General features: G+C 32.2%; 1 protein-coding gene across 1 annotated transcript in view; it reads right to left on the bottom strand.

Moving 5' to 3' along the window:
• Positions 1 to 3,423: 3,423 nt before the first annotated feature.
• The window catches only part of LOC110035082 (ADP-ribosylation factor GTPase-activating protein AGD3-like), a 39,571-nt gene continuing 28,004 nt past the window's right edge, over positions 3,424 to 14,990 (bottom strand). The window contains exons 12-14 of the mRNA XM_020739327.1: positions 5,713 to 6,218; positions 4,124 to 4,399; positions 3,424 to 3,656 (exon numbers count right to left, since the gene is read on the bottom strand). Of these exons, the coding sequence (XP_020594986.1) occupies positions 4,282 to 4,399; positions 5,713 to 6,218 (624 nt within the window). The 3' untranslated portion in view covers positions 3,424 to 3,656; positions 4,124 to 4,281. The remainder of the gene's footprint in view (positions 3,657 to 4,123; positions 4,400 to 5,712; positions 6,219 to 14,990) is intronic.

The following is a 14,990-nucleotide window of genomic DNA, read 5'->3' as shown; positions in this document are numbered from 1 at the left end:
CAACATATATATATATATATATATATAACTAGTGACTTTTTTGTTATGGAAATGGTTGCTCAGTTAAATGAATGTAGTAGAGTGAAGGTGGTGGTAACTACCCAACATAATAAAGAACATATTGTGTTTCTATAAGTCGAAGAGGTGTGTGTCATTACTAACACAATAGGTAGTAGCCTTCCAAAATCTGACTCTACATTTCATGAGGACATTGATAAAAATAATTTGTCGAACGTGATATTGAGTTAAAGTGGGTGTATGCTTTTGTGATTTACAAAGTTTCAAACAAGCAATTCGATCCAATGCAATAAAAAATATTTATGGGATAAAGATCCAGGCTAACATCATATCTCGTGTCTCTATTGTTTGTGTACATCTAGGGTGTCATTGGAGAGCTAGAGCTGCACTATTACTAATGGAAAATCATTTGAGGTTAGAAAATTTGAACTAAAACATTTGTGTCCTTGTGTAAATGAGAAGGAAATAAACAAACAACATCATCTTGGGTAGCTGAAGAAATTGGAGAAATAGTGAAGAGAAATTCTGAGATACCTCCAAAATAGCTTAACAACTCTTTCAAAAGCTTATATAAGTTATCATTACCTTACATGAAGTTGTGGATGTCGAGAAAGCAAACACAAGAGATTATTTTTTGAACTGTAGAAGATACCTCTTATAAATAAAAATCTCGGATCACGTATTACATATGTTTCCAATAAGGAAGACTCATCTCTTGAAAGATTTTATGTGAGTTTCAAGGCTTGCATTGATAGATTTCTAGCAGGGTGCAAAAATTTAATTGGGCTTAATGCATGTCATTTAAAGTTGAAGTATATTTGTGTGTTATTATCAGTTATTTCATTGGATGAGAATAATGAGCTCTATATAATAGCATTCGCAATTTGTAAACATAGTCAAAGACAACTCGGCACTGTTCTTTAGAACAATTAGTTATATCCATTTGGTTTGAGTAATATCCTCTTGCAATTATATATGATATGGAGAAGGGCCTTGGAGAAACAATCAAGATTGTGTTTTCGAGATGCTGAACATCGGGTTTGTATGCGACTACTATGGAAAAATATGAGAAAATTATTTCACTATAGCAACACTAATACGATGTAGAGTTTGATATGGGTAGCAACTAACACATATATTAAGCTTGAATTTACATGCCCGCAAGTGTACTCCTACTTGATTGGTTTGCCATACAAGTAGTCCAAAAGCTTTGAATTTACATGCTTCTCTAATGTGTGGATTAGAGAAGCTAGGCGTAAGCCTGTAGTGGATTTGATTGACATGATATGAGATATGCTATGGAGAAAAGAGCACATAAAAAAATGAAATCAAATAATTTGAAAGATGAGTTAGTACCGTATGAGAAATATTTGAGAGAGGGTACAACTAGAAAAAAACAACTAACTGTGAGACAACCAACAATATATACAATAGAGGTTGCATGTCAAAATAAGAGACATGAAGTTAACATATATACTAAAGTATGTAGCCGTTGAGTGTGACAATTTACCGATTTACCATGCATTCACATTTTTTTGCGTTCATCAGATATAAAAAGCGTCCTCCATGACACATATGTTCATGAGTGTTATTATGTTAATAGGTCGATAAAAGACCATAGTATTATTTTTTTTATTTAACATAGTTTATTAGTAATACTTGATTTTCTCATACCGGTATAAAATGGCTTATGAAAGCCATATATCAATCATTCCAGGTAAAAGGTAGTGGTATGTGATTGATTATGACATATGGCAGAAGACCCAAAGAGAAAAGAATAAAAAATTTATTAGAAAATAATGTCAAGAAGCTCAAAAGTGTCCACAAGTGCGGTGAACGTGGACTTTCTAAGCATCATAAAACAACTTATAAAAATTCATTGAGCCAAGATAGCTCACAACTAGGATAAATTTTTAAGTTAAATCATGTGTTCAAACAAACTAGTTATACAAGTGGATTTCGACCAAAACATACATTTAGGAGGGAATGCTTAGAGGACGATGAATGAGGGAATACATTGGTGGAAATCATTTTTTTCTAAAATGTTCTTTTTCTAACTTATTTTTTATTTTTTTTGCAATAAACTAAGTTTTTTTTGGTATATAGAGAAGCATATGTATTTCCATAGTCCACCTTATTGTTAGTTCATATTTTTGTTAGAGCAAATGGTTATTTGTTGGTCGGGTTAAATGGAAATGTCTCATATATCTCTCTTCTTTCTTTGTTAAGTAGTATTTTCCCATGTGATGTGATTTTTAAATGATGCTTTACTTTCTCTATTTGATTTTTGTTGAATTGGAATATTGTGCATTCAATTTAAAAATATATGAATTGAATGGTAAGTATGAAGTCTTCTAGTGTACGTATATATATATATATATATATATATATATATATAATAGAGTTATGTCTCTCAAATTCTTCATTTTATCTTTATTTTTTTACTAAGATTTAAACAATAAAATTCATCCTTAACTACAATTCTTGTCAATGAAACTTGCAGTTGCTAACCCAGAATTAAACTTTAATGTTGAACACAAATTTCCAAAAGTTGTTAGTAGCTTGGGCCATGAAGAAAAAAACAAATTTCCAAATGTTGAACACAAATTTTCCAGTTGTTAGTAGCTTGGGCCATGAAGAAAAAAACAAAAAATTTATTTTCATCAATGAGACAATCTCTACTTCATCTAGATGAGTTTGAAGTGTAGAAATTGTTGAGAATTAGCCCCAAAGAATGAGGATGGATGAGTTAACTCTCAGCCTTAACTCGAGTTTTATTAATTAATTGAGCTCTCAAGTTCAAGCTCGAACTTAAGCCTACGAGTTTGTGAGCTGGCTAGTTTAATGTTTAAAAGAGAAAATAATATTAATTAAATTAGTATTACAATAAAATGACCAAAAAAAAAATTAGGATATAAATAAATAATACTAATTTGATATAAAATATTAAATACATATTTATTTGAATCTTAGATCTTAAAATCTAAGTATATTTTGAATGTATTTTATAATAATACTTATTCAAATAAGTCAGCTCATGAGCTTGCGAGTCGAGTCGAAACTAACGTGTTAACTCATCGAGCTCAACTCACGAGTCACTTGTTTAACCGAGCCCAAGCTAACTCATGAGCTAGCTTGACGCACCCCAAATTGAATTGAGATGTAATTGTGGCAACCCTTATCATTCAGCACAATAAAATAATAATAATAATAATAATAATAATAATAAATCAAAAAAAGAAAATTTACATAAAGTCCATATAATTCGTCTTTATTTACATATTACAAGGTATGTATCTAAATATATAGATATATAAAAAAAGTTCTGTAGCAACAAACACACAAGAATTGTATGAGATGCATCTAAATCCCCCAAGAACACAACAATCAGGTAGCAAAATTTTGTTTCAGTAGAATTCCTCAAACTAATGCATTGCAAATAAATTCAAAATTATATACAAAAAACCTTTTTTTACAAGAAGTCTAGCAATCAAAGGCAGGGCATTAAACCAACTCAATCAAAATAGGGAAGAGATAACATGCATCAATTCACACAATGCAGAAAGCTGCAAACCAAACATAAACTGTCCTCAACAAATAAAAAATAATAAAAAAAAGGATAAAAAGACCATAATCACCTTCTCCCAAGGTATTTTGATAATTCGACTCAACGTCGGGCCGTAGTAGAGCTCGAAAATCTGTAATTAAAATTAAAGCTGGGACTGATTTGCAACATAGGTAGCAATCTTTTCTGATAATATAAGGGAGAAATCTGGGAATTGGATGGAAGCCATTATTATCTATTTGAATCTTCCAGTAGAGCAAGAGCATCCTCATCATCAATGTTTCCAGACTCCACTGCATACTGTAGAGGGGTCTTACCAACACTGTCAGTGGTGTTTGGATCAGCTCCCCTGCAGGCAGAGATGGAGATCAATTAGGTTTAGCTCCTCAGCAGAAACAACTGGCCGTAGGGAAGAAAATTGAGGCATTTATAATTTAGTTATTACATTTATACCCCTAAACTTTACCTTTTACATCTGTATCACACAAATCTTTCGTGTCACATCAAATGTACCATCATTTCTAAAAAAACCATAATCACCTTCTCCCAAGGTATTTTGATAATTCGACTCAACGTCGGGCCGTAGTAGAGCTCGAAAATCTGTAATTAAAATTAAAGCTGGGACTGATTTGCAACATAGGTAGCAATCTTTTCTGATAATATAAGGGAGAAATCTGGGAATTGGATGGAAGCCATTATTATCTATTTGAATCTTCCAGTAGAGCAAGAGCATCCTCATCATCAATGTTTCCAGACTCCACTGCATACTGTAGAGGGGTCTTACCAACACTGTCAGTGGTGTTTGGATCAGCTCCCCTGCAGGCAGAGATGGAGATCAATTAGGTTTAGCTCCTCAGCAGAAACAACTGGCCGTAGGGAAGAAAATTGAGGCATTTATAATTTAGTTATTACATTTATATCCCTAAACTTTACCTTTTACATCTATATTACACAAATCTTTCATATCACATCAAATGTACTGTCATTTCATTTTATCTTTTAAAAAGTGAAATATAGCTTTTCATGCATAGGTACGGTGGTATATATGTAAAAGTTGAAGTTTAGGAGTTAAATATGTAAATATATAAGAAAAAAGTTATATGGTGTAAATCTTCCAGAAAAAAAATTTGTATGAGGATATCTTGATCAATTTTTTGAAGGGGGTCATTTACATGCATAACACCCAATTCTTATGTAGTTACATATATAAAACCCAAATATTAATTGTTACATTTATCAAATCCTTTATATCACATTAAAAAATATCGCTATTTTGAAATTTAAAAAGTGTAAAACACCATTTCATGCATAGGTAAAGCGGCATATATGTAAAAGTTGAAGTTTTGGTGTCAGATATGTGGATGGATAGGAATAGAATGGGATGTATATCAATCCTTCTTTTTTTAAACAAAATAGGTATCAAAGCTCTTGGATCTAGTTTGAAATGAGTGCACACAATTCCTATGTATTTATATTATATACACCTTACATTATCTGCACCCAAAGTTTAATATTTACATTTATGTCATCTCGGTGTCAAAAACTTATGCATAAAAAGGTGCATCTCACTTTTAAAAAGTGATGATGATAATTTTGATGTGATGTTAAAGATTTAAGTGGTATGCACGTACATATGAATGTTTAGGTGTTTGATATGCAAATACATAAGAATTGTGTGGTATATATATAAATGCACCATGTATATATATTTTTATATCAGAATTACTACATAATGATGAATCATCAGCCATGTGATCATATCAAGCATAGATATGATCAACATCACACAAGAGAATTACAATTAATTATCAACTGTATACAAAACTTTATGACATTTACATACCACCCGATTCTTACATATTTACATATGTAATACCTATAAGTTAATTATTACATTTATACGATACAAATTTTTCATATCACATCAAAAATACGACTATTTAAACTTTTAATAAGAGACCGTGTCATGCATAAGGAAGGTAGCGTGTATGTAACAATTGAAGTTTAGGCATTAGAAATGTAAATGCAAAAGAATCGAGTAGTATGTATGTAAATCTTCCAAAACCTTATCAATGAAACTAATAGACCACCAGAAGTTCAAAGAGAGAGCAAAAGAACTAGAAAATCACCTCGAAATCAACAGTTTGGTGAAGGCATGCCGACCTCTCAGAATGCAATGATGAAGCGGCGACATCATCTTCAGATCCACAGCATTCACATTAGCCCCATATTGCAACAGTAGTTCAATCATTCCGATGTCCGCAGTCTGACAAGCGAGGTGAAGGAGCGAGAAACCTTCGTTGCTCTCATCTGCTTCGCTTTGATTTTCAATTCCACCCAGCGAACTGAACGAATTCAAGGCAGAAACCCAGTGCTCTGACTCGCCGACATTACAGCTAGAACTTCGATCGAAGATCGGACTCATTTGATCTTGCAGAAGTAAAGCTTTTGCGAGAGTCAATGAATTGCTGAGAGACGTTTGTTCATAGACAGCATTCACATCGGCGTTTGAAGCGATTATATGTTGGTAAACTGCTTTCTTGTCATTCATAGAAACACTCTCCCATATCTGCTGTGCGGCGAGTAGATGATACTGATCATTTCTGGGGTTTCGAACAAATGCTTTTTCTGCATACTGGAAAAAAAGGTAAACATCAGTAGTGTAACTGAAGGACTACAAAACCTAAGTTCCAAAGCAGGCAGCCATGTGCCAGAACTAGCGATGTTATCAAGCAGGGTTGAGTAAAGTCTGCCATGGATTGGACTTGGCTTGTTCGAATCAGAAGTTGTTCATGTTCAATTCAAACTTGAACCGAGCATTCACACAAATATTCATAATTGGTTTGATTATATTTGATTTGTACATAACTTGTGAATATTAATTAAACAAGCAAAAAATTTGAATGAGTGCTTAATTTTTCACATAAAATTTAAAACTCAATTTGTAATTAATTTTTCATATAAAGCTAGTAAATATTAAAAGCTATTAAAAATGCTAAAAATTCATATGAGCACCTGCTTTTATACAAAATTATCAAGAAAAGATTTTACAAATCTAAATAAATAAGCAGTTGAATAAATTTTAAATTGTCATCTAACTAGGTATTACCAAGTAAATTAAATAATATGAGTTGCAAGTAAGTAGTCCTGCAATAAAATAAATAAGTGCTAAAAACCGAGGTCATTGAAATAAAAAGATAAGAACAAATTGCTTTAAATTTATATGCATATTGATATTAAATTATAACATATTGCTATCAAATATATAATTAAATAAGTTTTAAATAATTAAATTTTATTTAAATAATATATCATATAAGTTTATAGAATATTTAAGAAGCTATTTGTTTAACAACAAACGAGTTTGTTCGTGAACGTCAATAAACGCGTTTGACTATGTTCAAATTTGATTCATTTAAACTTTTAAGTTCAAAAAAAGTGTTCAAACTTATTTATTTACTAATTTGAACAATCATGAGTGATATTAATCAAGCCGATTCGAGTTGTTCATTCCGTGCACTGGTTCATTACAGCACTAGCAATAACTAGACAATGCCAACAATCTCCAAACAATAATGGTAAGGATTATAATAACGCGGCCATCTATTTAATTAAAACAAAATTATTTGAATATTAAAGATAAGAAAGCAGTATTTTTAATTAAAACAAAATTAGTTGAATATTAAAGATAAGAAAACCAGAAGATTTTATCCTTTAGAGAGTTATCTTAAGAAACTCTACACTTTAACTCACTCAGTTGATGACAAGATGAAATCCAAACTAAAAATGCTATAGAGCTTTAAATGGTAATACTGCATTCTTATCAATAATTGAACCTCTGCTAATATAGATAAGGCCTTAAGCAATGAATTATGGATTAGTACTATGCAAGTTGAATTAAATAAATTCACAAGGAATAATGTACTATGAAAGATGAATTATATCACCAAACCAAAAATAATATTTGGGAGTTAGTGCTTAGACCTCCAAAACAAATTATAGTTGGAACAAAATAATTTTTTTTTAAGTAACAAAAAAAAGGTATTTAAAAATAAGTCAAATGGATTTAGAATAGTTATAAAGAATAAAGCTAGATTAGTGACCAAAAGATACACCAACTAGTAGGATTAGAATTTGAAGAAAACGTTACCCCTAAAGTTCAACTAGAAGCCATCCATTTATTATTAGCATTTTCATGCTTTAAAGGTTTTATTATATCAAATGGATATTATAGTGATTTCTTGAATGGTATAACTGTGGAAGAAGTGCATTTTGAGCAAAAACTTTGGCTTTAAAGTTTAACACATCTTGATTATTTATAAAATCAGACCTAAACAAGCACCCTATGCTTGGTATGATTAGCTTAGTTCATTTCTTTTGTAAAACTCTATTTGCGCCTCTTTCGTGATCTGACTGGAACGAACTTCTCAGCGCTCATCCTCTTCAAATCTCTCTTTCTAATTCACCCTTGCTTGAAAAAGCAAAAAAAAAAGAAAAACCAAAAATGGATAAAAACTAACAAGAATAAAAAAATAATAACTACAAAAATATTTATATAGAAAAATTCTTGCAAAATAAACTGGAGAAGAGCGGTTAAAAAAAAGAAATCAGATCATACTAAATTCAAGAGAATATATGAGAAATATCCTATAAAAAAAAACCTTCGTAATCAAATTAGAATACAAAACTAAATTTATTTTGTAATGGGTTTAAAGAGATCTCCCATGACAAAGCATCTCCGTGGTCAATTACATTTTGAAGAATATCTAGGAAAACCCATGAAAAAAGATATTGCGTCTGCTCAATATATCCCGAAAATAGATAGCCAAAGAGCTTTTTGGTGGTCTTTATAAGGGAAACATTCAGCCAAAGAGCAAAACTAAGCCACCAGGCAGAGGGTTAATCATCGCAACCAAACAGATAGTTGCAACAGGACCGAGAGAGTTAATCGAATGCGCCCGCTAGAACTTGCTAACGGAAAAGAATGTGCCCAAAAATGGGTAAATCAATAGGTAGATTGGTGAAAAAACATAGAAAGGTAGACAACCCAGTCTAGGTTGTCCATGGTCCTCCTAGACTATTGGGATCTCATATCTACTAAGCCGTGAAGGTAGTCGAGTTAACCCGACTGAAAAATGCAACGTCAAGAACCCATGTTCTCCATAGTTTGAAGTGATTTAATAGACCTAAAGTTAGAACAAAGAAATGACTAAGTTGTTTGACTCTATCTAAACTAAATAAGTAGAGTAGGGATTATACTTGCCAAGGGTATGGAGAGGAAACTTACACACAAAAAAGAAGGGATGGACGACTCAACTACAAAGCTAAGCCACCCCACAATAAGCTTGAAATCCTGTTTGGATGAGAAAAGCCTCTAACATCCTACAGCGCACCTGACAACCACTTAAGGAACATATGTTGGGCTAGTCAGGTTGTGAAGTCAGAGTACTTCCCTCAAGATAGTATGTATGCAATAACTTAAGACAATCAAGCATGGAGGCCTATTAATATGCAAGGACATATGCTCATGCACTTAAGATCATTTTAAAATTGATATAAGGTCATGCAGGAAAATAAAGTGGGAAAAAGAAAATTGTTGATTTTAAATCTTGTAAAATTTTAATCCTAAATTTTATTAGAATAAAGCTTTTAAAGCTAAAATTTAAAAGATTTTATCATTAAGGGCCCGTTTGGGACAGCTTATAAGTGCGGACGGCGTTTTGAAAATGTCGTCTCACTGTTTGGTTCCCACTTATTGAGGGATTATTTGAAAATGCGTTTTGAAATTTATAAAAAACGCGGATCGTGGGTGCGATTCAGATTTACGCATTACCCCTCGATCCCATTTCCGTGACCCGACCGCTTCGCCTCTCGCTCCCCTAACCTCCGTTCGAAGCCGGATCCAGCAGAGCTTCGCCTCTCGTTCCCGTCACCAAGCTGTTCGGCGTCGGATCCAGCAGGGCTTCGCCGCTCGCTCCCTTAACCTTGTCATTCGACGTCGGATCTAACAACGCTTCGTCTCTCGCTCTCGTGACAGCTGTTCCACGCCCGATTCAACAGCAGAGAATCCATCGCCGGAGTCCAGCAGCGGGGAACCATCTACGGATCCGGTTCTTTCTCGAAGTGGTTCTTCGGGCTTCACTCCTCAACCTTCTTCGGTTTTTCTCTAGCCTTCTTCGGTTTTCGTCACTACAGGTATATCTTGCTCACATAAAGCTGATGATGCATAACAAATATAATAATGCTCGGAGTTCTTTAATATTTATATCGTTAATATTTTTATAGTAATTACTTGAATGGTCCACTTTAAAAATCATTACTTCAAACCATTCCTATTGATAGATTCACAGAGTGTAAACTTTATTTCATGCTTTCTTTTAGCATATATGCTACATTTGATCTGTCCTGGTATCCTTCCTAATCATTCTAAGTAATTTTTATCTACTCCACTTGTTTATACATCTCTACCCCTAGTTGTAAGCGCTACAACCAGTTAAATATATCTAATTTCAGTAGATGCTACTATCGCCATATCTAATATAATAATTTTTCAATTTATTCTTTCAAGTTCTACCAAACATCCATCTAACATTCTCATTCACGTTGTTTAGTCAAAGAAAAAAACATCATAAGAACTAACATTTGGATTTGAATTTGCTCTAATTAAGGAAAAAATGTGATCAAAAATATAATATCAAAGTAACTTTTAATTACTAAAACATATATAACTAGAATTCCTTTCGGTACCTCCACTATATTTTCACTCGACATGGTTAAATATTACTACCAAAAAAAGCAAATTGAAAAGGTCAATAGCACAAAAAAGCGACACATTATGATACATATTTAATACATATCTAACTGTTTATAGCATATTGGATCAATATTTGGTTGATCGTTGGAGAGTATTGAAGTTTTGTTGTCCTCTTGATGAAATGACTTTTTGTTTTTCTTTAGTTATTTCAAAGATGCATCTTTTTTTTTCTTTTCTAGGAATGAGTCCTTTAAGTCTTTTTTCTCTTCTATAATCTTTTATTGTCTAATTTTTTATTTTGAAATTTTTAGATGGTAGATATAGAAATTGTTCTTTTGTTTTATGATTTTTTTGCCGTGAAAAGAAACATTTTGTGATTATCCTTTAATCTGACAGAACTCAATGAGTAAAGCTAAAGAGGCTGAAACATCATGATGGAAAAGTTGTCTCATGCTTTCCTGGGGTTGCACAAGTGCTTCATATAGGGGAAACCTTTATAGTGATTGTTGGGCTAGAATGCAAGACACCTTTCGTAGTGCTTAGTCTTTATGAAACAAATCGATTGCCAGAGAATAATATTTGGCCACTAAAATCTTTGCTAGATTCACTGAATAACTACTGCAATATCAATCTCCATCACAAGATCCTTGAGACCAATCGATTTCTTTGTTTGCTAATGTCTTAGGATACACAGACCGATTCCATCTATTTATATAAGATAATAAAGGCTGTTGGAGAAAGCGATATTAATCTCCATCACTATGCTTGAGACTTGAATTCTGATTTCTCTATAGCTAAAATGACATGTGAATGTAAAGCTACTTAGAGTAATAATTTAAAATTCACCTTGCATTTAGTTTCTGGATGTATGGGTGGTTTGTTGCTACACATTTTTGCCATTATATGAACCTGATATTCCTTTGTTTGTGGACTGAAGATTATTCTCCAGACTTTGTGGTTCGACTTGATAGAACTGAGAGGTTTGCATTTTTATGATTATCTTTAGTATAATGTTAGTAATGTTAAACATTTGGATAAGAAATTTTGACTACTCGGATGGGAAAAGAAGTAATCAAAGTTTTTAGTATTTCAAAATGAAATACTGCAACAACTGCTAGTGGCATCATATATATTTCAATCTAATGTTAGCAAATCTTACATTTATAACAACCAAATATTTACATACATGTCACTCAAAGATTTACATACATGTCACTAAAAGATTTACATATATTACATTCAAAGAATTGCATAAAAATTGGTGATGAAGCTTCTTAATAGTATGAAATTGTCTGTAGCAAACAATGTCAGATGCAGTTGTATCATGGGCACCAGTATCACTTCCTTTAGTTGTTCCAAGCTTCGATGTGATCTCATGGGCACCAATACTGCTTACTTTAGATGATCCATGATTTCAGCTACAAAGATAGATTTTCTCGAGTGTGATCTGTAGCAAACTTTGTTAGAACATTCAATTTACATAATTAAATGCCGATGTCATTAGCCAACAAAATTAATATAGAATTTAATACTCCAAGTTATATATATTTTAGTTTTCAATGAAAAAGATAAAAACAAAATACATCGTAATTTATAATAAAAACTTACAGAATCATACATATTAAACAAGCTCGCAAAGTTGCATTTATGCATCTAACAAAACACCGAGTTTTCTCACAAAAATAGCTCCAAGCAGCCAAAGCAAAAAAATTTTCAATTATAGTAATGTTATAGGGGTCTATGTAATTTATTAGCCTTCTGTTCCCGAGCCTATTGGTTGCATTATATTTTCTTTATAGAAATATTTTTATAATTACTTATGTAAGGCTCTAAATTTTTTTGAATAACTTAGGCAAGTGAACTCTTTTATTGATTGGATGAGCATAACACTAGCATCTGATTAACATAAAGTTTATACTGTCTAAAGTTATATGAACTTAAAGTGATATTCTGTTACTTTTATGAAGTTAATAAGAGTGGTATTTTTGATGGGATGCTACAGATTTGAGTGCAAAGCATGTAAATAGAAAAGTTTTAAGTGCTAGATATATAAAAGCACAAGAATTGTGGTATGCTTGTAAATGCCCCTGATTATTTGAATCAACTAAGTTTTGTTCAGTAATTATCACTCTTGATTGTTATATTAGTTGCACTACTTACCTAGATAGATATTTTTTTTATGAATGTAGTTTTTAGTATTGTGACAAGTTTATCTTGAACAAAGTACTGTACTCCTACATGAAATATCTGAACCAAATGACACACCCAAAATGACATTTAAATCACCATTTCCTCAATAATGAACTCCAACGCACCAAAATGAGAATTCCTCCCAGTCACCGCATTATGCAGTTCGAATAACATAAAAAATTCAATATGCAAAGATGTTATAGCGGGGTGCTCAAATGATTAGTTGTTTGTGAAATCAAGTGAATATAATGCTCTTGAAAAATAAACTTGTTTTCTTCTCACATCTACCTAACATAAAGAATAAAGTTTTTTATCTATACATTTTATTTCATTAATAATGGTTGGATCATCATGACCTGTCAATATGATCATGAAATTCCTCCCATTTAACCACCCTCTAGAGAACATAGAAAGAATAGTAATGCGAGATATTTGCTACAACAAAAATTTCGTTAAGTTATCCTTTTCAAGTATACATGAAATAAATAAATACATCATTTCGTTAAAAAACGACAGTTATTATATCTTTGTTGTGCTCAGCAAAATCATCGCAAAAGATGTTTAACAAAAAAGTTCATGTTCTCCGCATTAATTTTGCTCCTCATCAATGTACTCTTCATCCGTGTCATCCAATCTTTTACAACGCACCAAAAGTTTTGTCATTTAGCCCATGTCAATATATATAAATTTCGACACATATGAGGCAATATCAACATCAAGAAAAGTCTGACTTGACTGATTAATCAAATTCTTGCAAGTGATTTTGTGTTGTCCTCAACAATCACAACAATCGCATTTACGAGCTATTTTACAATTGTTAATTTGACTCTCCATGAGGCTTCTTACTCTCGTTTCATTAACCTTCATTTAAGTATCATTGTATTTGGTGCAATTATATGAAAACTATCATTGTTTGCAATCCACTGGCTAGGTCATTCTTTATTAATAGTTACATTGATAATGCCGTCATTTCATGTTGATTGATTAAAAATGAACATTAACATATTATTCATCCACAATTTCAAACAAACTTAAAATCATATGAGCTAAACATCAACATGCAATATGCTATCCCAAATAAGCTCGCCCAAATTTGGCTCATTTACGCCCCTACGAGTAGTTCAAGAAATTGTGACTTGTACTCGATTAATTAAGAAATCAATAAAAATTTTAATTCACTAACTTTTTCTTAAATTCTTGAAATAATCTCACCTTATAAGAACTAGCATTATGATAACAACTTGTAGCACTAGATACTTTCCAAACTCCTCTAAAACTTTATCAAGATTCTAAAAATAACTCTAATCATTTATTTAATTTAATGTTTCAACATACTTGAAAAAAAAAATAATATATTTCAAATTTACATTTCAGAGCATTTTCCAATTTCTTTTCAATATAGTTGTTCGGGATATAGGTTTGATTACAGCATTACTTTATAGGAGATCAAACCTTGTCCCCTTGCTTTTAATGTTTATTACTTATATTCATATAATAGTGGAGCACCTTGGATGACCAAAGAAATCTGTTGCAACAATTGCTTCCACAATTTGGTATATTGAGTTTTTTTTTTATTCTCTCTTGTTTTTGACTGATCAACGCTTTTATAATAATTGCAGGCCAATGAGCTTGAGATATTCAGGAAAGTCAGGGCAAATGATGTGTCGCGATGTGGGCTACCGTCATTGACCGTCATTGTTTTCACATCACGACAGACACATAGTTACGGGCGATAATTCTACAGGTACCCGCGATACAACAAGGACCGGACGACTGCAAATTCTTCAGGTGGGCCGACAGTAGAACTATTTCTACGTGTTCTCAATTGGACACAACTGCTATGAGTTCAATAGTACCACAACGGAAGATTGCCGCATGTGGTTTGAGTTCTTCCTTTTCTACGATACCGCAGTCGGACAGGTTTGCTCAGGGTTCTGAAGTGTCAGATGCAGGTGGTATGGGTCGTGATATGTTGCTACATTATAAAGTTAACATTATCATATTTTTACTTATTATTTTAACATGTTATTTTTTTTTTTATGGACTCTTATTATACTTTATAGTAGTATGTGCAAGTGCGTTTGACTTTTGTATGTGTAACATATTCGTTTGATGTGATCGTATATGTTTTAGTTATATAAATATAAATCAATTTTTTAGTATTTTCTTGTCTGAACAGTGATCTTTAATTTTGTTGAGAAAAGAACAGATTCTGCTGCATAGATTATTCATTTAATTAATAAATTTTTTTTCAAATAAATTGTTTACAAAAAGCACTAACCAAACAGCTAAATTGATTATTCAGAACAGGGGCAAAATGGTCAATTTTTCAAAATCAGTTGTTTCCATAAGCGCCAACCATACAACCAGATAGCTTATCCGGATCAGCTGCTCATCAGCAGATTATCAGGATAAGCTGCAGCTGCCCCAAACAGACCCTAAAAGTCTAATTCAAAGAAAAAG

The sequence above is a fragment of the Phalaenopsis equestris genome, unplaced genomic scaffold (assembly GCF_001263595.1).
Source record: "Phalaenopsis equestris unplaced genomic scaffold, ASM126359v1 Scaffold000002, whole genome shotgun sequence".
NCBI classification, from domain to species: domain Eukaryota; kingdom Viridiplantae; phylum Streptophyta; class Magnoliopsida; order Asparagales; family Orchidaceae; genus Phalaenopsis; species Phalaenopsis equestris.
This window is presented reverse-complemented; position numbering and strand designations above follow the sequence as displayed.